We start from the raw sequence: 25,289 nt of genomic DNA on the forward strand, positions 1-25,289 counted from the left end.
GAAAATGAACTTCATCTCAGCCAGACCAAATACTACTGTTTATTTAAAAAATTAAAATAAACTCTTTAACAAAATCATGCTGAACAGTGAAGATGTGGAAAAGCCAGGCAGCACTAGGGACATCATAAAAAGAAATGCTCTGCAGGCTCTGGCCAAGCCAGACAGGCACCTCCAGGGTGATGTTAAGACCTTGTTCCACTTCAGTCATCCAAACAGTAATACTGCTTCTGAGCAGATAAGCTTGCAAATTAAAATCCTGAATCTCTTGTGTATCCCCACAAGGGACCCAGGCACTGGAGGTCTCCCATGGTGGTAAGATTTTAAGAAGATCCATTTGAGAGCAATCACGGCTGCAGTCACAGCTGAAGGAAGCCACCTGCTTAGCTGCAACATAAAGAATGTCATAGCACGAGGTGTGTGTTACAAGCTGAGCCTCTTCTTACCCAGAATCCTGCAGAGCTGTCCATTTTTTTTCCTTGTTGCCCTGTATCAGCACAGAATATCTTCTCTATCCCAGAAGGAAAGGGGAATGAATACACAGTATATCCACAGACTAAGGAGGGTCACCTTTTATAGAACTTGGATCTCACTCCCTGCCCCAATCCAAAATGGAAAAACAGGGCTAGCTCTGGAAGGACAGAGCCCTCTACAATCTAGGACCCAAGAGGGCAATTAGTAGATTGCAGGCTGATGATTTGCCTTCTGCATCTGAATGATCTTGCCAAAGCCACCTCTTCCCACATCGTAGTCTGTCCGGTACTCATCTCGCACCTGGGACACAGCAGTAACACAGATATTAGCACCCTGCACTGCCTGTCTCCTGCTAGACTTCAAAATCATCATCTCATCCTTGCTCAGATGGTGGGTAGCTAGCTTCAGGTTACCAGAGCTTTTTACTTACTTGAAATCTCTCTGGAAAATCACCAAAACGTGGTAATGGTAGTGAAAATGACAAATGAGGATATATCTGATTGCTGAGATCTTTTTAGACAAGAAGCAAAGAAGGCCCCAAAATATTTTCATTCAGCTTTGCAGTCCAGCTTTATGAATTACCAGGCTTGGCCTCCAGAACATTTTCTCTACTCCACCTTGGAAATGTGCAAAGGAACCTCACCTCTACACTGAGGCAAACTGCTGTATTATGAGACTGGCCTAGGAGCTATGCTGTCCCCCTCTATTAAAATTCTACATAAATTTAAGAGTACTGGTTTGGATTAGGGAACATTCTACTTTCACCACAGGAAGTTTGGAGCCCTGGAGAGAAATGACTGTAAGTTCTATTTCTAGCTTTTAACACCAGGTAGTGGCTAAAGTTCATCATTGGGCCTTTACAGCCTACACGTTGTTCTGCATGAGATGAAACTGGCAAACCAGGAGAGCAATTAAATTCAAGGTATGGACCAGTATTGCTTTTTACCTGTCCTCCAGTTTTTCCTCTTCCATACTGTCTCCCCTCCTTAAACCCTGCATCCCAGTCAGTTCGAATGATGCGGTCGTCGAGTCGCGTGCCGTTAATGAACCGCATCGCGTGCTCAGCATCTGCTCTTGTGTAGTACCTGAAGCACACTATAAGGAGAACTAAATATGCTGTTTTGTTGTGTACAGGGAAAAGAAAATAATAGAAAACCCTGCATTCAAACCTTTCCTACTCTTCCAGCTCTTCCCTATGGGATTAAAAACAATGCTGATAAAAATCCGCACCAAAAACAGCTCCCACGCAGAAAGGATTCTGAGTTTTAGTGTTAGTACCTGCACAGACAAAAGGTAGCTTTGGATCGCTTATTTCACAAGTAGATGAAAACAAACATGTTAAAGCAAGATACCTGTAATATGCCTTTTTATACTACATGAATCTTGATTGAATTTAAGCAAGAGAAGCAGTCTTTACCGGAGAGATTTGCAAAAGTAGTTCCTGGTACAACTTGCAAAAGCATGTACCCTGTCCTTGGGAATACTGCCATGGCTTATCCTGCTGTTTCATACAAGTCTAAAGGTGAAAAAGTAAACCTCTTCGGGCCATGCAAGAGCTCAGACTGATGATCTTAATAGTTATCTTAGCCCTAGAATCACAGAATCATAGAATCGACTGGGTTGGAAGGGACCTCAGAGATCATCAAGTCCAACCCTTGATCCACTGCTGTTGCAGTTACTAGACCATGGCACTGAGTGCCAATTTTTTTCTGCAAACATGGTGGGAGTCTCATTAAAAACTCATTAAAGACACTAACAAAATAATCGACCTTTCTGCCACCTCCAGAAAGTACATCAGTGGCAGCATTTTTCACCTACACTGTACAGCCTGCCTCTCAATTCAGGTGGTGGTGGGGAAGTAACAGGGATGGAGGGGAAGCTCTTGGCTATCAGTAGTTCTCACAGGTAATTCACCGTACACCTAAACTTGCTGTGCAGGGAGGAACTATAGGTGGCAGCCACACAGGGGCTTACAACAGAGAACCATAAAGGATACTCGACAAAGCAGAAGCCACAGGGAGTTTTCTTGATCTTATCCAGCCCCATGACAATCCTCTTCACGTCCCCACACTTGGAGAAGAGCTCCTGGATCTGCTCCTCAGTGGTGTAGAAGGACAGGTTGCCAACATACAGCGTAGAGGAAATTTTCAGGGACTTTTCCTGCAGCTGCCGGCTACCCTGGGGGCAGAGGGGAGCACACAGCCGGTTAAGCGCTCCCGCCGCCCACCTCCCACCTCCCCGGCCCCTCGCACGGCCTTGCCCCGGCAGCAGTCCCACCCCCCCACCCCGGGTTTGGGCTCCACCGCCCCGACCCCTGCGCCTCAGTCCCGGCTGCCGAGCGCACCCGGAAGTGCTGGTCCCGGTACTGGCTGATCTCGCAGTAGGAGTCGCTGTTGAGCCCGCTCAGCGTTGTGTGGAGCAGCCCCGACATCTCGCCCGCGCCCGACCGGGCCCTGATCTTTGGATCCTTCCAGAACCACCGCGGCGCCCACCGGATGGAAAATAAAGAAACCGAACCGCCGCGCCGTCCGATTGGCTCCGGCCCCTGTCTGTCGCTCAGGCCGGAAAGGCGGGGCGATGGTGCCGTGATGCCAATCGGCGGCCGCAAGCGCCAGGAGCTCCCGGTTCGGTTCGGCCCCGCCCCGCCCGGCGTGCTCCTCGGCAGCGCGCGCGCGTGGGGTGCCTGGCGCGCATGCGCCGCTCGCCCTCCCGTCTCCTCAGGGTCTGTGGGGGCTCTGGAGATGGCGGGGACGCGGCTTGAGGCGGTGGAAGGTACCGCCTGCCCCTGGGCGGGGATTCCCTGATGAGCTCCTAGGAGTCACTGCCCGTTGTTGGCTGTGTCTGACGTTCCCGTCTCCTCCTGTCTCGCAGGACTGGTGCGGGAGCTGCTGAGGGAGGAGGCTCCGTCCCGCATCGCCGCCCTCACCGAGGAGCTCTTCCAGGCGGCTGGGAGTATCGCCGAGGAGGGCAGAAGTTCCCCGGTTCTGGGAGAGCCTCAGCCCCTGGGCCCGTTACCGCTCTCCAGCCCGCCCCAAGCGATGGGGGTTTCACGTCCTCCATGCCACACAGCAGCGCCGGCCCATGTTGGTGCCTGCAGCTCTTCCAGCCCTTGGGTGCCATCTGTTGAGGTGAAAAGCCAATGCTTAAAACTGTAGCGCTGGTTGAACGCAAACAAAGCAGTTTATTTTTTCACCTTTTAACCCAATAGCATGAAAGTTCAAAATAAAGGGGAAAATACTGATCCTATAGGTAAAAGGCTCGTAATTCCTATTGTAATGGGAGAAGTTACTGGTATCTTAGTGATGCAAAGGTTTTTACTTCAGTTTTCTAGTAGTACATGGTTTCAAGTAAAAATGTCTGGTGGTGGACAGGTCACTGCTGTGTTACGCACAAAAGATCCTTTTTCAGCAGTCATTTTCAGTGTGACCCAATCCAGGACAGTGAAATCTAATGGATTTTTCCTATTCAGGTTGAAGAGGTTGCGATAAGCCTGTGGAACTGGGCTGTGACCAAACACATGGGTTCTGTTCTCAATGATGAGCAAAGAGCTAAACGTATGTATGTGTTCCCTACCTTCCTAAAATGTGAGGAAAACTCTGCTGATGGGCATATATGTGGAGTTGTAGCTTTGTTTGGATCTTTTCAAATAGTATGTAATCAGACAAAAATAGGCATCTGGGTTTGTATAAACAGTTCAAGAGGAAGCAACCTGTTATCCCTGATCTTGTGACACAGGATCGTTGCAGGCATTCTTACCACTCCCCCTTTCCCCTTTACCTTTTGGTGATGTGACCAAAGGAAGCTGTAATCTGCCTTCTAATGCTACAGTTTCAGTCTAGAAATGTATGGAAATAAAGTAGATATTAATTTTAGGCACTTTGTCACATAATTTATATAAAGCATTTTTCCTTAATTTGTCTTGTCACTGTTTACATACTTTAAATCCGCTTTATGCTTCTCTGCTTTAGACAGGTACCAAGCTAGTGGGTTTGTTTGGAGCCAGGAGCAGGGCTGGGGGACAGCAGAAATGAGCTGCTCCCTCAACCCATTCTTTATGTGGTTCTCCAGAATATCTGGCCTACATTTTTGTCATGAGGGATTTTGTTCAAAATTATGCATAATGTGCATCATATAATTATATCGGGTAAAGGGAAGAGGGCAAGTTAAAGCAAAATAAGGAGTAATTGTAGAGCATAATGTTATCAGATCTTGTATGACAGCTGAAGGGATGGGGAAAGGCTATTTTAAACAATGTAAGTGGTGTCTTTTCCATCCCTGATGTATAAGAAAGGCCTGAAGTTTTTTTTTTTTTTTTTTTTACTTTGAAAATATAAAGATTATTAATGTAATTTCCTTATTTTGCTGAAGGCTGTTTTGAGGCTCTCAAGACATGTTACTGTAAGCACTTGCAATGCAATGAAGTCTTTGAATACCTTGTATTTAATTTTAATTCTCTCTGAAGTATTTAATATGTATTCTAATGAGAATTTTTTTTTCTTATTGCCTAAAGAGGAGGTTTATGTAACTTGGCTAAAATTCAGACTGTTTTCACTCCTGAAGCTTTACATTTTTTCTCTCTTCTAATTTAAAATTGCTAGCAGTCTTGCAGATATGGTAGGGCCTTACTTTCTTAACAAATAAAAGACAGAACTTGCATATCTCCACGTTGTTCTCTTGCAGTAAGGTTTGTGGCTTGCAGACTGGTTTGCCTTTGTGAAGGCAGTGATCCTCCAGAGGAAACTATTCGAAGGCAGATTTTGGTAAGTCTGGTGGTGGATGAGCACTGGAGTACAGTTAATCACCCAGGGAAACCTTCAAAGTGTATTATGGTGTATTATGGAAAGGGAGTGAAATGCATCTGTAGTTCTGGGAAGTACACGTGCTGAATAGGAACCTCTGTTATCACAGATACACCTTGCTGAGCTAGTGCAGTTAGGATTTTATGCATAGTGTGATTAGAATCACCCCTTTGTTGTAAAATGTTATATTAACAGCATATTGATTTATTTCATTATCTTATAATGTCTAATAGGGCACCATAGGTCTTGCACTTCATCTGAGTGTTAAGGACTTCATTCATACATAAGAGACACCTCTCAGAAATCAAAGAGCAAAATGCCCCTCTCATGTGTTAGATACATGCATTAATGAGATCAGATCTAAAATTGTATTGTTTAAATATACTTACTTTCAAGGAAGGCACTTATTTTATTTTTCAGATGTCTATGAAAACTGGGAAAGGATGGATAGATATTGGAAAAGCTGATCTTGCTGATGGATTTCTAGAGATTGCCATGAATGTAAGATCTTTTCAAGTTTTAATTTCTTACAAACATGTCTATCTTTAAGTTCCATGGGTGATACCTACACTTTGTTTTCCAGAGCATAGAAAAACTGTATGCAAAGTTACTTAATGGGAGCGATGGTGAAGCAGATATTTACGTGCACAAAGCTGATGTGGAAAAGAACCTCTTCAAAGTAATATCTTACCAGGCTGAATCAGTATGTGTTCTTCTCAGTTTTCCCTATAAGTCACTAGGGGTAAAGAGGGAAACTCTGACCCAGTTCTTAGCTACATGAATGCTTGGCATTGAAGAATTGCTGAGGGATTTGTTTCCTTAACTTAAGGATAGTAGATTTCATGTTTGCATTCAGTGTTGCAATGATATAATGATTTTTAATTTGCCTAACTTACCACAGTTATTTCTGCTGTGGTGTTTCTAACTAGTTCAGATTTGTTGCTCTATGATCTGGCTAGCGTGGGTGCTTATGAAACAAGGGACTGCTTCTCTGAATCAAACCTGTGGCAGTTCCAGAGCTGTGCTGCACTTGACTGAAGAAGTGGGATGGGACTGGTGTCGAGCCTGTGTCCCCCAAACTGCATTTGTGCAACATGTACACAGCAGGAGTCCAATCTCTTTGGGATGCTCATCATACTTTGCTCATATTTGCAGCTAGGCTGATGGAAAGTATGTGAAGATAGTATTCATCATGGTTGCAGATAGCCAACAAGTAGATATTATAAGCCACATGTGCAGAATCTAGAAGAGGAGTGTTGTATCTGGAATTCTCAAGAGCTTCCCTAAACATGCCAAAGTGTTGGCCAAAAGTTTTGATTTGATTATGGAGACAAAAGAGGACCTGAAGTTATTGGAGATTTGCTGAACTGTTGTATCCTTGTAAGATCTGAATGAGCTTGTTCCACCCATCCAGCCTTTTCACACTTCCTAAAGACTGCATTGGTTTTCTGTATGGATAGAGTAATGCACAGAATTACTGTAGGTACAGGTATCTAGTCCCAAACCTAGCTTCACTGAATGTGAAAAAAACAAGTCCTATTTTAGAGAATCAGTCCTTTAAAAAATTTTAAAGGCAGGTTGCTCACTAATAGTTTGTTGGCATGTTCTGCTGCTTTCTTAGGCAGTTGCTCAAAGGGATTTTGAGAAAGCAGTGACATGTGTTCAGCGCTGCAAAGACATGCTGATAAAATTGCCAAAAGAAGTAAGTGAATATTTTATATCCTCCTAAATCCTTTCTGTATGTTAAAGAATAACATACACTGTATGACATTTTGAAAAGTACTCCCTCAAGTGTTTCAAGAATCCCACTCGTTTGCATGTGCTGAACTGGTTAATGATGCTTCACTTTACCACACAATTATCATTCCATTTTAGTCATGGTCAGTATCCCCTTGGGTAAGGTCAGATGTGATAAGAGTGGATTTATCTTTAAAGTAAAATGCGTTGTAAAGAACCTGAGACTGGAGTGGCAAAGATCTGAAGAGATTTCCACCAGAACATTATAGAAGTCTTTTATTGCAGACCTGTTACTTGTCAATCCTCTGCTACAATTTTGGAGTGGAAACCTATGAATGGAAGAGGTTTGAGCAGAGCTCCTTCTGGCTCAGGTAATGTGCAAAGGCAAAGAAAATAAAATCCTGCTTTTGTGATGGAGAGGGGGGAGCAAGGAAAAGTAGAGGTTTGATTTAAAGCGGTAGAATACAAGATTTTAGCTGAATCAAATGAGCTGAGCAGGCATTTAGTGACTGTCTTACTCTGAATCCTAACATTTTTATGTTTGCTTTCTGCACGTACGTTCATATTATCAGCATGAAAGTCTTTCCATGGTTCTCATTAATTCTGTTCTTAACATTTCCTTCAAAGAGAGTATTTTTATAAAGAGGTTGTTCCCAGTTCTTTTTCCATTCATAAATGATAATGAAGGGATTTGAGAACTTCAGAAAAGTGTATACGACTGGTGTTTTAACTGATTTTATTTTTAACATTATTTGAATTTCTTGTAACAGAGGTGCTTCATTGAGGGCAAATCCTTGATTGATGAAAGATACAAACACCAAGGTGAAAAAATAATAGTTACAGATGGTTTGGGTAGGGTCTAGATAAATGCTGTGGTATACTTAGGAAGTAAAAATTTAGGCTATTGTAAAGAGTATCCTTACAGCCTTAGCTCATAAAATTTGTTTTTTTATTTCTTTTTATTCTTTTTCTTTTAAATAGTCAGAAGAAAGTGAATGGCAACATACCTAACTGAAAATTTCTATTGTCACAAATGTTGTCAAAGAGGATCTGTAGAAATGCTTGGGATTAATTACAGCTGGTGTTTTGAAGACTATTTATTCTTGTGGAACAGTATATGATAAGTCCTGATGACAAGATTTGAGGAGGAAATAAATCTCTGCAAAGTGGTTTATCTAGAGAAAGAGATGCAGCACAATCTAGTGGTTTAGAATTTCCCTGTAATGAGATTGTGTTACTTAGGAAACAAATGCCTGGTGATTGTTTTTCTTTCTAGCAGTTCTTCATTCACAGCATTTGAAATCAGTTCTGGTTTTGTGGAATTGCCACTACATTTTCTTCTGGGGGGTCCTTTGTGCTGGTTTGAACTTGTAGAAACAGAATGGAGAATCATAGCTCCCAGGTTCTGTTTCCACCTTTGCTACTGCCTTGCTGTGATCTTGAGACCAGGTCATGTATGACTTTTGTATATGACTATATTATATGTTATGTGAGAATCAGAGCACTTGCTTTTACAGAACCTCTGTGATTTAAGCTGATAAAGCCTATTGAAATGTTTGAATAGAAGATACTACAGGAGGTGGTGCAGCAGGTTGAAGACAGTGATTGAGTACAATTTTTAATGTGAGGATATAGAAAGTTCTAGTAAGAGTGTCTGTTCTCTAGTAAGAGTGAATACTGAGATTAATTTGTTCAGTTTATGTTTTCTAAGTGTTTAAGAATCGGGAATGTGTAGGAATATTGCACATACCAGAAAAATGGCTGAATTTATCTTTGTCATCCCATTTAATTCCTACGTTCCCTTACCATTGATAGCCAGAGTTATGACATTGGAAAGATGAATATGAAATACTCTGTTGGCAAAGAAATGCAGGTAAGAAATAGAAAAAAAATACTGTTTACAAACAGGGGCATTTTGTTAATCTGACTCCTCTGTATCACTGCTTCTGCTGTGCCAAGCCTGTCTAACAATTCTTTGGACTCCTTTTTAGTACTCTCTGCTATGGATTTTCATGAAGCTGCAAGTTCAGTTGCTATGAGCAGTCTTTGATCAGTCTTAAATCATGTCTGAATCTATTAGTTCACAGGAGTTAAATTTTAGAAAGTAAGGCTGAAGTATACTCTGAAAGGCCATCTTTTTTTCCATTTCTCCTTTTCTTTCAAGGCATCATCAGTTACATCTGTGTAATTTCTGATAGATGTTTGTCTCATTCATAGGTGTGTTACTCCTTTTATTACCCACAGTGGATATAGAGATGATTTGTTACCCTCTTCAGATGCATCATTTATCTATTTTAAGGCCATTACCATGCATGTCTTTGTGTTTGTTTTGGGTTTTTTTTCATTTTTTTAAATCTCAGTAAAGTTTGTTCCTCCTGGTTCTTCAGTTTCTTCTTTCATTCTGTTTTTTCCAAATCTCTGATTTTCCTTCCTACCCAGTTCTCAGAAGTCTGTTTTATTCATGTCCTGTGTGAATTCCAGTGCTGAAGACTGAATATGCTTCAGAACTGAGCAATCACTTTACATGTCTCATGCCTGACAGGCATTCTTTTAAATTAAAGAACTTTTATTTTTCATGACCTTAATTTTTAAGTCTTTTGTATTCATATAGGTGTTCATATATGACTATTTATTTTTCTGCTGTTCAGATGGCATTTATATTGAAATTTGATTTTCTTTCCAGGCTAAAGTGCTGCGATTGTTAGCTACAGCCTATTTCGAGTGGGATTGCAATCTGTATCTTGAAAAGGCATTGAAAGCTATAAGCTTGGCAAATCAGGTAATATATTACTTTATTTATGGTGTGCAAAAGTCAAAACTCCAGCATTTATTAGCATATTGATAGGGACCAAATTAATCACTGGTGTGTTAGTGTGTTATCCCTGATGTCAGACATTTGCTTTGGTTTTCATACTTGGAGTCTCTTTTGGTATTCCTAGATTTTTTTACAGAGAAATACTTCTTTGCATGTAGAGCTGTCTTGCTGCCTCGTAGCTATTAAGAGTGAGGTCCTTTGGTAATGATATGACTGAAATTTCTCTGGTACATATTCAGGAAAACAGTACAAAGAGAATAAACTACAGTAGGGTCTACTTGAGAAAAGAAAAGCATCTGGCTTTTTATGCACCAGAACTTTTGAATTACTTAGGGTTATAATGGGCATTGTCTGTGGATTCTGAGTCCCCAGCTCATTATCTGTACAAATATTTGGCCAAGTGCCAGGGTTCAGTTTTGAAAGCTGTGTAGTCATGATGCATCTGTCTTATTTCAAACAATTAATTTAGCTTTACTAACATGACTGTATGTCTTCTGAAATTTGAAAAATGAGCTGTATAAAGGAAGAGCTACCCTGAATAAAGTTCATATATCTCTAAGCAGTCACTACAGTGAGGTCTATTACTCTTTGGCAGATTCCAGTTCCTACATAAAAACATGAGTCACTTTTGTGTGTCTACCTTTTCAGGTTAATTAGAGAAACTTAAATTTGAAAAAAAAATATTTATTTTTCGTTGACCATTTCTGAACTTTCAGTTTCTGTTTCATACTAAACAAGTTTTAGGTATAAAAATCCTGCTTTCAGTGAAAACTCAGATTCTGTTTTCTACATGCTGTTCTACTCTCTGTTCCTGAGACCAGGATAAAAGGCAGTGTATCTTGATGATGCAGCAAAGTGCTACTACAGTAGCTCAGCCTTTTGCAATTTCTATTGTATTTACTTTTGAAAGTGTTTTTTTCATAATTTTTGATAATGCATATTTTGATACTTTACAAGAGGATGGAAAACCAGAAGAAAATTTTTGTTTTAGAGTCTGAAATGTGCAGTGCAAGATGTAGTACACAGGCTTCATTGTTTCCATTTGCTTCCATTGTTGTTCTTTTCTAAATTTCATATTATTACAAGCTACTTTGCATTCTGCTTGTATTAATTCTAGAGTAATCCAGCAAATTTACACATAGAAAAGCAGGAAATGTTTCTAGCATTCAGCAGCATTCAGCTTCTATTTAAAAGTATTGGAAATGGACCACAGCAAAATTGGAGTCATTTATCTCTTGCTTTCCTTGTCTTCATGGTCTTTTGGCAGTATAAGAATAAATAATAAAGATGCACATTGAATTTAAGAAGAAAATACTACCAGCTGCTTACCTATTGCTTCAGTTGTTAAACTGGAACTGTAGAATATAGTGAGTGTATGTGGTTTCCTGGTATTTGTCTGTGTTACCTCTGTGCTAGACTCTCACAGGATCTGTATTCTGCAACTAGCTCTCCAAGGACTGTATTGTTTTTTATTTTGCAGGAGAATTTGCATCCAGCAGGGCTTCTCTTGAAAGTTAAAATTCTTCTGAAAAGTGGAGCATCAGATGAAGATATCAGTTCAGGTACCACAGTCTGCATAGGTTTCACAGTAGGATCATACTGCCTTTCTAAGAAGTTGGCCTGAGTTGTAGATAGAAAAAAAAAATGCCATTTCTGGTGTGTTTTAGAGGAATCTTCATTTGCTAAATGTCATTCTGGTTTTGAACTGTGAGCAGTCTGTGTTCACAAAGGAGTTATGCAGGTGCTAGCACATGTTTGAATTAAGCATAACTTTATTTTTGTTGAGAATTGAAATAGCTTTGCTGGAAATAGGGAAGGGGAAGACTGAATGAAGCCTGTTAGAATGAAGGCAGTGAAAATGTATGCAGGTGAAGGTATAGTTTATTTTAGACATGTGCCTAATGTTACTCAAGAGTGGTGAAGGTGGATTGTGTCTTATGCAGTCAGCAGAGGAGAAAGGCTCATGAAACATTGCAGTTCTCTGGGTGTGTTGCAGATTTTGGCCAAGAGGTATCAAGTGCTGATCAGTGTGCTGTCACAAACCTGTGTTACCAGAGTTTATTGAGAGTATCTAGGGCATATTAGCTCTCTTCTCCTTTTTCCTCAAACTTGTCTTTTGAAGAAAAATAATTTTTCTGTTGGCATGAGAGGAGAAGGAAGTTGTCTGGGGAACGTTAATATAGAAAGGGTGGTGTACTAAAAGAATTTTATTTTCAGAAATAATGAAATCTTAAGCAAAAGAGGCTTTGCACTTCCCATGGTTGGAAAGCATCAAATGCATAATGAATGCTCTAAGAAATAAATGTAGTATGAGATGAGAATTTTCCTGCAGGAACCTGAATGGTTTGAATGCTGCCAGACTAGTGGGAATGGAAGCTCCCACTTCAGGTTGCTCCTGGGGAATTTCAGATAGCTTTCAAGTGGTCAGTTATTCAAGACTTACCATGGCAGTAGCTGGCTTCTGTCCTGCAGGTTGAATTGTGAAGCCATAATGTTGCCTATCAAAATGCACATTATTTGTGTTTAGAATCATAGAATTGGCTGGGTTGGAAGGGACCTCAGAGATCATCGAGTCCAACCCTTGAACCACTGTTGCGGTTGCTAGACCATGGCACTGAGTGCCACATCCAGTCTCTTTTTAAATATCTCCAGGGATGGAGAATCCACTACTTCCCTGGGCAGCCCATTCCAATGTCTGATCACTCTCTCCGTAAAGAAATTCTTCCTAATATCCAACCTAAACCTCCCCTGGCACAACTTGAGACCGTGTCTTCTTGTCTTGCTGAGAGTTGCCTGGGAAAAGAGCCCAACCCCCACCTCGCTCCAGCCTCCTTTCAGGGAGTTGTAGAGAGTGTTGAGGTCTCCCCTGAGCCTCCTCTTCTCCAGCCTGAACACCTCCAGCTCCCTCAGCCTCTCCTCATAGGGTCTGTGCTCGAGTCCCTTCACCAGCCCAGTTGCCTCCTTTGGACCTGCTCCAGGACCTCGATATTCTTCCTGAACTGAGGGGCCCACAACTGGACACAGGACTCAAGGAGTCTTAGTAGCACTAAGACTCCAGTCAATTTTTCAAGAAAGCTTATTAATAAGTGGATCTCTGTCTTTTCTTGTGTGACTGGCAAAAGTCTGTAGTGTCCATTCACTGCAACTTCTTTTGGGTGAAGGTTCCTCCTGAGTTTTAGGCATTTAACTAAAATGTTGTATTGTGTACTTGTACCCTGGTGCCTTAGAAGTGCTTCCTTTAAAATCTGTTACAGTCATGTCCCTATTTGTTGCTTCTTTGATCTCATCCAAGCTACTAATGTATAAATTTTTTTCTTAACCATCCAGCACAGTCTGGCAATTTTTAAACTTTATCTGAGTGGTTTAAAACTGATACCTCCTTACCAGCACTGGTCATTTCAGCAGCTGATGCTAAAAGGCATTGGGTTTGAGTAGTTCCCGTTGCAATGTGACACTACCACACAGCATGAGCTCTGACCTGTCTTAAGTGGTTCCTGCTGGATAAGGGTGAGGCATTTTGATGGAAGACAGCTTGAGGGAAAAGTTTGTGCTACTAATGCCTACAGTGTTGCTGTTTAAAGAGACAGAGGGCTAGAATTCAAGGGCTGGCAGTATGTCAGCTTTCTGTAGTACTACATTTATTGTACAGCAAAAGGAGAGTCAAAGCACAATAGATATTTTTTTGTTCTTCCTTTTGTTTTATGACTATTATATCAGGGTGGGGTTTTGTTTGGTTTTTGTTTTTTTTTTTTCTCAAAGAAGCTCCAAGAGGTAAATGATAAATTGAGCAGTTAAGTGCCTAAGTTGATTAAATAATCTCAACTGCTTTGTGTTCTGTCCAGCCACTGCAGAATTCATGCACCATGACTTCTCTTTAGACTTTTGTCTGAATATTGCCAAACTGCTGCTGGAGCACGGAAGGTATGACAGCATCACTGAGTGGGGTGAACACAATATTTGGGCTCTATAGGTGTTCTTTTATAAGCAAAGAACATCTGTTACACTCTGATGCCTTATTTTAAAGAAAAAAAGTTTTTAGGGTGAGCCTCTCTTTTCTACAGCAAGGTGATAGAGATTATGACAGAAGCAGAACAAGGTGTGAGGTAGTGTTGATTGCCAACTTGCAAGGCTGTAGCTTTATTTTGGAGTGATTAAGATTCTCCCTATGTAGTTTTACTATATATCTGGAATAATACCTACATGAATCTGGAATTACCTGACTGAAATCTTTCTTCCATACCAAACCTCAGAATGCAAGAGTGTTGAGTCCTGGAATCAGTCTTGTGAAAACCAGCATAAGGATGATCAAGGCATGAAATTTCACACTGTTGAACATTCTGTGATGTTCACAATGCTTCTGTCTTACTCTTTCATTGTGAGGAGTAAACTCATCAATACTGTGTAACAAGTGTGTGCTAATAGGAAATTATTGCTGAATAGATGAATTGCAGTAAATTCATACACTGACTCACTCTGTCAGTGTGACTGTGTGCCATCAGCATTAGTGAGAAGCATGCTGTATAGCTTGAATATGTGATTCTCTTGAATGGAAACTTAACAGCTCTTCTTGTGCAGCATCCTAAAAATGCATCTGTTTGAACAGGGAATCAGTTGGTTTTGATTTTCTGAAATCTATTCCTGAACGATACGAAGCTTCACCTGACCTTGGAAAAATTGCTCTACTCCACTTAGAGTTCCTGTTGCAGAATAAGAGGGAGCTGCTTGCAAAGCAAAAGGTTGAAGACATTATTATAGGTCTGTATCTATTTTTGCTGCTGTTTACTGAAAACTGGATTTAGTAGACTAAAGCCTTGTATTACGATTCTCACTTTTTTGCTTATTCTTATAGAATCATAGAATGTTTTCTGTTTGAAGGCACCTTAAAGATCATCTAGTTCTTATGCATAAAATCACTGTCTGTTGAACACACCACATCACCAATGGCAGCAAATGCCCATCCCTGGGCCACTAACTGTTATTTCTATATTTTTATCCTTGCTTCTGTTTGTGACAGTTCTCCCTTATGCGTCTTTTACATGACAATTCTCAGTTTCCATAATGAATGACAGTTGTGTTAAGTTCAGGGTTAAATTCACTTGCTAGAGCAGCTCTTCCTTTTTAGTGTGGATTGAGTGGGACATATGAGATTAGAAAACATCAGTTCTATAGAAATGTTAATACTTTTTCCATCCAGCCCAGTGTGGGTTTGTTTGTCAGTATTAAAATAGGGTGCACAATCTTGTTTGAGCAGCTGAATAACAGTTTCTTTTTCAGGTCTATTGCACCTGTAGCACTCTACTATTTTTTTAAACTGTGAGATGTGCTGGAAATTAAACTGTATATTACATAGCATAAAGCTGGGTGCAGTATCCCCTTTATGTTGTCTGAGCAGGAAAATATTTATTCTCTTACCCACTGGTTTTGGGGTATTCTGTTTATTTGTTTGTTTGTTTCAGAAGCAGAATATGAAACCTTGGGTCCTGTCTGAAAATATTGCTGTGGGACAGTCTTTCATAGACCTTCAGTGCTTCTTAGTGTGCTTTTTAAAGTTCCTGTAAAGTGACAATTTTCAATATATTTTCAGGTCATTATACTGGGAAACAACTGTTGCCTGAAGCCTTAAACCAGCTGCACATCATCTTATGGGACAGAGCTGCCAAACATTATGAGGTTTGGGACCAAGTTTTAGTGTTGTTATTTGTATCAATGAAAATGAACCTCTTCAGTTTGTTCTTCTGGGGGAAATGTTGCACTAGAATATACTCGATTATCTAAATCTTTCATATCCTATAACCTTTTTTTTTTAAAAAAAAAAAAACATTGGGAAAATGTAGGCAGTTTAATCACCTAAATAAGGGTGTGTTTGCTTTGTTTTGTTTTAAAATTTCCTAGGCAAAAAACTATTCTGAAGCTCTTCACTGGTACAATTATTCAGTCAGCTTCTACATACCTGGGCAGGTAGATCAGAACTTGGCTAAGCTGCAGAGGAACATAGCCTCTTGCTATCTTCATCTAAAACAAGTTGACAAGGTAGGTATATAATATTTATTTATTTATTTGCATTGTTTTTATTTTTGTAGCTATATCTTTGGGACTTTGCCTATCTTGTATTATCCAGCAGAGGGATGTTCATCATTTTAGCTGCCATGGGGACCTCTTCTATCATCTATCAATTCTGATGGGGGAATCTGTTCACAAGTTGTGTGAACATGCTTCAGGATACCATTTTTCTTCTCAGGTTAGAGGTCCTTCTCTCTTCAAGACAGATGTGCCCTGGCTGGAAAAATACTTGATGATCACTAGAACTTCCCACAACAGTGTTACCCCTCATCTCTGCAGAGAAGTGCACCTGCTTTACCTGTTGAGGTGTTTTGGACTGGGGGTGCTAAACTTTACAGAGTGGCAGAAGGAAGCTTAATTTTTCGGCATTGTCAGAGCTTCTCTTGCTTCTCGATTCTGTAGTTCTGATTTTGAAGCATTGTCTTTTCCCTCAGCCTGGTAGCCTTTGGTGCCATCTTCTGGTCACTTTTCTTTTCAGAGAAGATGTTGCCAAACCAAACTTCTTGATTCATTACATAAATAACAGCAATATAACCATTAACATTTTGTACCTCTTTTAATCTCTCTTCAATTGCACATTATATTACTGGTATCAAGATGTCCTTGTACTGATTTCCTTTAATCTCCTCTATGAATAGGCTAAAGAGGCAGTTAAAGAAGCAGAGAGGTGTGATCCAGACAGCATCTTCACTAAATTCAGTGTCTATAAGATTGCAGTGATGGAGAAAGATACAGATAAAGGTAGAAACTGAAAGATAAAGGGTCTTCTACAGAGAGCAGAATTGCTGAATATATTAGAAAATACTAAGCAGATTTTGACTGTTCAACTTGAGGAAGACAAAATAGAGGGAAGCTACAAGAAGAGCCTGTAAAGTTATTGAAACTGCCAGGCTGTATGTTTAAACTGTTAGAGTGAGATGCTATATACAAGATGTGTAGTCCATTGTCATAACTGGTATTGTCTGAATAGAGCTTTTTGCTAAGATGTCTTTAATCTGATGGGCAGAAGCTGTATTAGTATCCCAGAGTGAGAATCACTGTATACTTACTGTTTCTAGTACTCTTTTGTATGAATATACAATGTAAAAAAGGGATACCAAGCTAAGTTAACCTTAACAGAACCATTACTACTTCTGTTAATTTCTCTGGAAAAGTAGAGCCTGAAATTACTACAAAACACAGGAACTACTGAGATGACTTACAGAATGACATATTTCTGTAGTCTCTTTTTTATAATGACTTCTGCTGGTTTATATTTTAATGAGAATCTTAGGTCAAGTAATGAAAATTGAGAAATATGGTCTATACTTACTTAGAATACATAGTAACATGCAGAGCTTACTTTCCAATGAGTTCTGTACTGACTGATTGTTCTCTGTATATCACTGACAGCATAATTTGTTCACATAATATCAAGTGGGAACCATGACAATGTGAACATAAAAGTAGTACCCTTAGCATAAGCCAAGATGTGGGAGCTTGGAATCATGCCCAGACAATGTATTAGATAAAGTCTGTCTTGGGTAAATAACAGTTACTTGGCAGAACAAAATTATGCATGTGTAATTTCTAAAGCATCATTAAAATAGTAGAACTTCCCACCTTCCAATTGCTTCTGTAGAAAAAAGCAAACCAACAAACTAAAAAATTTCTCTGTGTGTGTTTCAGCTGTGGAAGCAGTTTCTGAAATGGGGAAGTTAGCAGAAAAGCCATCTCAAGATGAAGACAGCCTGAAAGTGGATGAAAGTACAGGCACTAATCTTCTGAGTTTAGCTGCCCAAATTGCTTTAGAGGTAGAGCAGATAACATGGTCTTTGCTTTATTGATACAAGTGGGACAGCTGTAACCTCTGTAACCTGTCCTACTTTTAATATTTCTATGTATTTCTGCATTTCTAAGTATTTCATGCATCCATGAGCAAGGTCTTACTCAAATGTGTTGTGTAATTCAAAAGAAAAATTGATTTCACGTGTAAATAAATTATATTTTTAAGTATTTCTCCAGGAAAATAAAGAATTCTGAGGTATAAATGTTGGTACCTGGAAATGACATGCTGTATTTCCATAAAATTCTCCCTTGCAAAATATTACATCTTTTTTTGCCTGTGGGATTTGATCTTTGTGCGAGGTGGAACCTGTGCACAAAACACACCTAAGTCAGTGATGAAAGGCTGGAAGGTCACTTGTACCACGTTTGTCTCTTGTTTGTTGACTTGAGTGATACCTGAATTGGCTGATTAAATTTGCATAATTAGAAAAGGCTTTTGGTTGCCTTCTAGGGCTTTGTTGATAGTCTTGTAAAGCATGATCAGCTGTACTGATCCTGTTCTTGTCATAGTCCCTTTGGACACAGGATCATGTCTCTCCCTATGGTTTTCTCTTGACTGTGAGACTCTTCTGTGGAGAGTCCTTTGTTCTTTTACTAGTAGACTGGGGTTTTGGAATATGCCATTCCTTTGGTTTTGGGTTGATTGTGGGTTTTTTCAGGTTTTTTTTGTTTTGTTTTTTTTTTTTTGTGATTGCTGCTGTGGTGCAGTTTATACAAAATATGTTTTAATTTCTTTTCAGAATGAACAACAAGTTGTGGCTATCAAAGCTTTGGAGTATTTGTCTGAACATTTACAAGACTTCCAACAATTATTTGCAGCTTTAAAGTGAGAATTCAATAGTTTACAAGGAAAGATAAATTTTTCTGTCTTCTTTTTCAAAAAGAATATATTATATTGAGGAAGGTGGAGAACAGATTAGTTAGTCTTTCTAATGCTGCAGGTCTACCTACAGCCTTTATATCTAAAAGGCTCTCTTATAAACTCTTTATATCTAAAGAACTTTCCATGTCTAAATGTATTCCAGGTCTCTCTCCCAAGCAAATAGTAGTGGTTGCTCTGAATTTTATTTGATTTTATTGTGATTTGAACAGATGAGCAACAGTGACTCTAATGACCTTGCAACAATTTATTTGGAAAAAATGCAAGTTCCTTTGTAACTTCTGATTAAGTGCTGTCTTCTTTTGGGAATATTTCATCTTCTTTATAAAAACAAATATTGTGAGATAGATTTATTTATTCCAATATTTGCATAAAGTACTTGTCAAAGTACAGTTACTTACTATGAAATGATTTTAAAAAGTCATACACAAAATAAGTCAATAGAATGGGAAATAGTATGCTCTTATTCTCATTTGGACACTTTTGGTTCTTCTGTGAGTTCCACAGGCTGATACCATAAGGAAGAAAAGTGATCCTTTCTGGCAAAATGGGAAAAAGTGTCCTGTTAGACATCTTCCTGTTGGAAAAAAAAAGTCTTGTTTCTTCATTGCTTATTTTTGTCATATTTAGATGTTTGGTTCGTATTATGTTGTCAAAGTTCATGGCAGAAAATGAAGAGGATAGGTGAGTCTGTTTGCAAAACCTTTTTCTTATAGTGCATATGTTGTACAAATGGTTCTGTTTATTATCTTATATTAAGTTTAAGACTGCCAGGTATTTTTTGAGAGGGAGTGTGAGCTAAACAACATCTTTAACTTTGACACTAGGATGTGATATCTTTCAGAAGTTTTGAGTGACAGCTTCAGAAAGGGACAGAACAGCCACTTCACAAATGGTGTGTTGTCTTAGAACTGTACTGCTGGCTTTTTACTGTCAAGAAAACAGAGTAGTGTCAGTGTGATTTGAAGTTTAACCTACAACCCTAACAAGTGTGAGAAAGTGTCCTGCCACACTGTTACAATGACCTTCACAGCTGCACATCAGTGGAAGTTTCTGCAAACCTTCAGTATTCCTTCTTGCACCTTCAAGTGCTGGAAGTTCCCAATAGCTGAAATGTTTGTCAGGGGAACAATGGCGATGTGCACAATTACAGAGATGTTGTATCCCAACATAATGTGTTCTGTTGTAAGAAAGTTAATCAAATATTTTCTAAAACTTAATTTTCCCTCCATTTTAGAGATGAAGATATCAAGTCAATGATAACTTACTTTACCCTGGGTATGCTTTTGTTTTATTTAAATTTTATTTTGTTCATCCAGCTGTGAACATTTTATGGTAGAGTTTGGTAGATAGCAAGCAATTGTTTAGATGCCTAATTTCAGTCTAGGTTCTTAACTTCCCGTAGAAATTATTGAAAATCAAAACTGGAGATTCAATACTGTTATAAAATTGGATCTCAGATTTCTGCTATGGAAACCTTGCACACTAGTGTTGGAAAAGCTGTTTCTAGTAAAGCCTGTGCTTGTGAGCTCCTCTCAGGTAAAGGGTCAGTTTCTCTTTCATCCCTCATAAGCCTATGCATGCAAACCACAGACATTTGGATACAATAGCTTGGGTAGCTTCAAATGACTGTCTCAGACTGCGGTAATCATAGGATGCATTGGGTTGAAGGGAGGTTTAAAGGTCATCTAATCTCACCCCTGTGCAGTGAGCAGGGACATCTTTACCTACATCACACTGCTCAGAGCTCCATCAAGCCTGACCTTAATTATCTCCAGGGATGGGGCCTCCACCACCTCTTTGAGCAACCAGTGTTTCACCATCCACATAGTAAAGAATTTCTTCCTAATAGCCAATGTAAATCTACCCTGCTCTAGTTTAAGACCATTACCCCTCATCCCATTGCTCCATGCCTTTTAAATAGTCCCTCCCCAGCTTTCCTGTAGGCTCCCTTCACATACTGGAAGGCTGCTGTAAGGTTTCCCTGGAGTCTTCTCTCCAGGCTGACCAACCTCAACTCTCTCAGCCTGTCATCATAGGAGAGGTGCTCCAGCCCTCTGATCATTTTTGTGGTCCTCTTCTGGACTCACTCCAAGAGTTTCACATCCTTCCAGTGTCTGGGGCTCCAGAGCTGAAGCTGTCCTTTGGAATAGAGTTGTCTTGTTTGCACTGGAAAAGATAGAGAAGTTTTACAGAGGACTTTTCTCCATGAGAATAAAATGTATTTTTACCCCTCTCATCCTATCTTGGACAAGAAAGAAATTAGATAGTAAAACTTTATCTATAGTAGCCATTCTTTTGCAGCTAGGAGAAGAGAATGAAGACTGTAACTGAGTAAATTAAAGGCTCCTTGAAGAAAAGCCTCAAACCTGTTATTAGATTTAAAAACCCTGAACATCTTGGGAAATTAAGTAAAACTCCTCTGCATTAGACTTAAGTGCCAGTAAACTTTGAAGAGACAGTACTTGTTGGCAGCCTTATATCTTATCTAAAATGCTGTTTGAGGCACCTTTTGATGTTTTTTATAAGCCTCTCTGGCCAAGCATGTTAGATTTAAGTTGTGAGACTAAATCATCAGGAATTACATGTCAGTTCTAGAAACCTGTTTTATAGTGTAGTTAGTTAATATGTATTATTATATTTCTAAGTGTCACTTATGTATTAAACAACACATTTCCTGCAGCTCACAGAAGACTTGCTGAGTCTTTGACAGAAGAGAAATTTACAGAGGACATGAGGATCCTTGAAGCTCAGTGGTTTAGAAAAGTTGGTAGGTTGCACTCTCAAATCTAGACTGAATCCCCTCTACCTCCACTTAGCGAGAACCTAAGGTAGAAAGAAGTGTTTAAAGATGTGGTAGATTTATAAAACTTGTCACCTTTGACAGTTGTTGTCTTCAGTCTTCAAGTAGAAGCAAAACCAGTCTTCAGGTTCTGCTGCATTTTCTGTCTTATGAAACTATATGGTATAGCTCATGTACCAAGGTGTACCAAGGTGTATTTGATAGCAGAGAAGATGGTGTAAATATCCATGATACAACTCTTTAAAGTTCACCATTTTTCTCTTAATTAGCCCATCACTACCAAGACTCTGTTACAGAAGTAAAATTTCTGGTCAGGCAAATAGAAAGAATACTGGTTTTCTTCAGTGTCTGAAAAAATTGATGCTAAGAGCAATTAAAAAACTTATTGCAGATCCTATATGCAAGTTTTCATGTATGCAAAATAAGATTTAGAGAGTTCAGATGAGTGTTACTGGTGTGATTGGTGCAGGATGAGCTTACCTCTGCCCCCCAGGTAGAATGTTTTCATTAGTCCCTTAAATTGATTGTCCAGGAGTTTGCCTTAAACTACAGTATATGAAATGTAAGCAGCAAACATTATCATAGATATTTTTTTTGCTCCCATGGAGCAATTTTTCAGAGTCTTGCTTCTGCCAGAGCATGCAGGAGAGAAAATAGTTGAAATAAGTAACAAAAGACATCTGCCATGATGAGCTTTTGCATGTTTCCTCACAATGTAGCCATGCTCCAGTAAAGAGTAGCAGAGGAGGGAGAAAAGCAGCAGAGGTCAAATATGGTAATGTGTGTGATGTCATTTGTAGTGACCATAACCTTTGCAAGGCAGCACTCTCACTCAGAATAAACAATGCAGAGAATACAAAAAATATATCCTAGGGAATAAATTAACATGAAAGCTGGACTGCAAAGTCAATGCAAAATATTTAATTGGGACAGAGTCTCATACATAAGTCATTTGATTGTCTTTTAGATGTTTCTTTATCTAGATGTTTCTTCTGGATGTTTAGATTTACAGATCAGCATTGTGTGTTTTAGTTGCCAATTGCCCCTGCTGTGCAGTAAACATAAGAAAATGCTTCTTCCAGTTCATCCTCCTGTGGGAAGGCTGTGTGGTAGAATGAATACTTTGTGATGATTAAATTGCTAAGACAAAAATTTGAAGCATGAATAAGCTATTTTATAAAAATCACTATTAATTGTATTTCTTTCTGTTAATAGATGAGCTGTTGATAACATTTGGTTAAGAAATTGAGTTGTATAATGTGAACTGTTACTGTAGAGACTAGATGGGCATATCCATAACACTGCAGATGTTTATTCTGCTCTCCCATTCTGTCTGTCTTTGTTAGCTTGGAACTTAGCTGTACAGTTCAAAGGCTACCCTGAGAAGATGAGAGACTTTTTTTTACTCTCTTTCAAGGTAAGTATTCTTGCTAATACTATCTCTGACTGAAGAATATTGTCATCTGTCTAATTCTGTTAGAAGTTACATCAATGTATTGGTAATCTCCTTGGAGACATGCATGCTTGTATGCTCTGGAGTGCTTTTGTCAGAAGGAAGTTGACTTGTATTACAAAATATAAGCATTAGTGTCATATTTTACATTCTGTTGCTTAAAAATGTCATAAGAAACTTAGACTTAAATGAGAACTTTCTAAAATAAATGGATTCTGTTGCCTGGAAACTGTCATTAATACAAACGTGTTAAATAATTGAATCCTAATCACCATACAGAAATTCTACCAACACTGTCAGTTTTTTATGTGTTTGTACAGAGGGGACTTCAACACTGCTTGACACTTAATATTTTAAAATTCTTGTGGAATTGTACAAGAAAAATTGCATTATGTGTATAAAGTATTCATTATTGGTTCTAAAAGTGTCATCAAGGAGACTCAGCATTCATATGTTCAGGAGCAAATTGCTTTATATGGGCAGAATTCTCATCACTTTTTCCAATTTTGGTATCAGTTGTCCCAGTTTTGTCCTTCTGACAAAGCTGTTCTAATTGCTCAGAAGACATGCCTGTTAATGGCAACTGCAGTTGATCTGGAAATGGGGAGACAGCAAGCAACACCTTCTGAGCAGGTAGGGCATTGCTCTGTTAACTGATTCAGTGTGTATCAGTGTAGCAATTTTTTTCTTTTGATTTTTAAGTCTTGGTTGCTCCACTCAGAACAGGGAATTGAGAATGTAAGCATGAGAGCCTTTCATAATTAATTGGAAAGCACCTAGTGCTTCCCAGACAGTTGCAAATACTGGATTTCTGTGGATTTGAATAGATTTATATCAGCAAAGGGTCATGGCAGTACCTTATCTCAGAGGAATTTCAGCCTACCTTATATATTACGTAAGGAGTCTGCTGCTAAACATTGGTTGATCAGGCAGATAATTATTGCATCTTTAGGATTATTCCTTTGCTGAATGTAGGTACCAGTACAGTTTATGCATACATCCTTTTTTGAGGGTCTTGTACTTACTTGTGGTAAGAAAACTAAGGAAAATGTCATGGTGGTTATGAAGGAAATACAGAAGTGTGCTGTACAGTGATAGTTATAGAAACTTCTGTGGAGAGCAATGCACAGCAACTTGTGTTGTGAGATTTCATGGTTTGTCAGTTGCAATAGCACTGTATTATGCTTACAAGCTAAAATAAATTATGTCCCATATGGTTCTTTTTGGACCAATTAAATTTTCATTGTTCAGGCTTTCTCTGAGATGTGGAGGTCTTTGAAAAACAGAGATAAAAAAAAGAAACAGTAACTGGTGTAGAAGATGTCCTAATTAAGCTGATTCTGAATTTATATTATAGTTGGGTATAAAGATCTTTTTAGTTGTGACAAATATATTCCTCTTGCTTTTGAAACTATTAAAAAATAACTTCCTGAATTTTGTAAAATAGATGGAGCTTTTGACTCAGGCCCTTGAACATCTCCAGGCATGCAAGGAGATATGGAAAGTTCTGAAATTGACAGGTAAGCTACGAAGTGTTCAGCACATGTACCTCTTAGACTTACTCACTGTATTAATGACAAATGCAGGGCATAGGAAATTGCTGCCTTAACTGAAGAGTGTTGAAGCAGATAAATGGCACTATGAGAAAAGAGCTGGCAAAGTCAGCTACTGTTTTTTTTTTTTTACATCTTCCTAGCAGTTTTGCTGCTCTCCCACTATTCTTTAGTGTTTAAGGCTTTAATGACTTTCTGAGAGCTTTTCTACCAGAAAGGGGACAATACAAACATTTTAAGCTGATAGTAGCTTCTTTTTATAAGCTTACCTTCTGAGCTGGTGACCTTCAGCTGTCTCTTTTACCTGCCTAGGAAAATGCTTCCCCTAGTAGCTCTTACTGGACCTATGAGGATTGTGTGAATTTAACCAATTACAGTCAGGTTTTTTGGAGGGCAGGAGGCATTGTGGTTGGTGAGATTGTGTTTGGATGCTGAGGTTTTCATCCCACTGCTTCAGTTCCACTTGCTCTACTGTTAAGCATGAATCCTTTAATGGTTTTCCTGCCTGTTGAAAACAAAATGTATACTTTATGGTACACCATGTGGCTTTAAAAAAACAGATCACTACATACAGGCAGTTTTGTCTCTTCTGTAGGAGATTTTGCTAAAGACCCAACAGACACATTGTTGCTGCTTTATGAATTTGAAGCCAGATCCAAACTGAATGATCCAACACTCTACAACCTTATGGAGTCAGTATGGGAGCAGCCACAAATAGAGGTCAAGACTCTAGAAATCATTGCATGTAAGAACTGCATTTGCACTTTCAGAGTTCTTCAAATTGTGAAAAACAGCATTTGTTCATTTGGGGTTATCAGGTATTGTGCAGCATGCAGGAAATGCATATAACTATATATATTTTTATATATATATATGTATATATATATATAG

The 25,289-nt window shown here is 39.1% G+C and overlaps 2 protein-coding genes across 3 annotated transcripts in view; one reads left to right on the forward strand and one right to left on the reverse strand.

Moving 5' to 3' along the window:
• LOC103535607 (nuclear cap-binding protein subunit 2) lies at positions 1-3,120 on the reverse strand. Of its 2 annotated transcripts, none has more exons than XM_030449172.1 (4): positions 2,816-3,120; positions 2,468-2,649; positions 1,418-1,556; positions 1-384 (listed from the first exon to the last, which is right to left on the reverse strand). In XM_030449172.1, exons 1-4 carry the CDS (start codon positions 2,900-2,902, stop codon positions 205-207), a joined length of 588 nt encoding a protein of 195 aa, XP_030305032.1. In that variant the 5' UTR covers positions 2,903-3,120; the 3' UTR covers positions 1-204. The 2 variants fall into 2 exon arrangements, with proteins under 2 accessions (XP_030305032.1, XP_030305034.1); XM_030449174.1 differs by having other exon boundaries at positions 1-771; positions 2,816-3,119.
• Positions 3,059-25,289, forward strand: part of TEX11 (testis expressed 11) — a 27,464-nt gene continuing 5,233 nt past the window's right edge. The window contains exons 1-24 of the mRNA XM_030449397.1: positions 3,059-3,243; positions 3,343-3,599; positions 3,941-4,025; positions 5,152-5,231; positions 5,691-5,771; positions 5,854-5,973; positions 6,892-6,972; positions 7,293-7,378; positions 8,823-8,880; positions 9,691-9,786; positions 11,303-11,384; positions 13,665-13,743; positions 14,426-14,577; positions 15,407-15,492; positions 15,715-15,852; positions 16,521-16,623; positions 17,551-17,675; positions 18,450-18,535; positions 19,220-19,273; positions 19,827-19,867; positions 22,739-22,809; positions 23,362-23,478; positions 24,293-24,365; positions 24,994-25,143. Of these exons, the coding sequence (XP_030305257.1) occupies positions 3,060-3,243; positions 3,343-3,599; positions 3,941-4,025; positions 5,152-5,231; positions 5,691-5,771; positions 5,854-5,973; positions 6,892-6,972; positions 7,293-7,378; positions 8,823-8,880; positions 9,691-9,786; positions 11,303-11,384; positions 13,665-13,743; positions 14,426-14,577; positions 15,407-15,492; positions 15,715-15,852; positions 16,521-16,623; positions 17,551-17,675; positions 18,450-18,535; positions 19,220-19,273; positions 19,827-19,867; positions 22,739-22,809; positions 23,362-23,478; positions 24,293-24,365; positions 24,994-25,143 (2,485 nt within the window). The 5' untranslated portion in view covers position 3,059. The remainder of the gene's footprint in view (positions 3,244-3,342; positions 3,600-3,940; positions 4,026-5,151; positions 5,232-5,690; positions 5,772-5,853; positions 5,974-6,891; positions 6,973-7,292; positions 7,379-8,822; positions 8,881-9,690; positions 9,787-11,302; positions 11,385-13,664; positions 13,744-14,425; positions 14,578-15,406; positions 15,493-15,714; positions 15,853-16,520; positions 16,624-17,550; positions 17,676-18,449; positions 18,536-19,219; positions 19,274-19,826; positions 19,868-22,738; positions 22,810-23,361; positions 23,479-24,292; positions 24,366-24,993; positions 25,144-25,289) is intronic.

The sequence above is a fragment of the Calypte anna genome, chromosome 4 (assembly GCF_003957555.1).
Source record: "Calypte anna isolate BGI_N300 chromosome 4, bCalAnn1_v1.p, whole genome shotgun sequence".
NCBI lineage: Eukaryota > Metazoa > Chordata > Aves > Apodiformes > Trochilidae > Calypte > Calypte anna.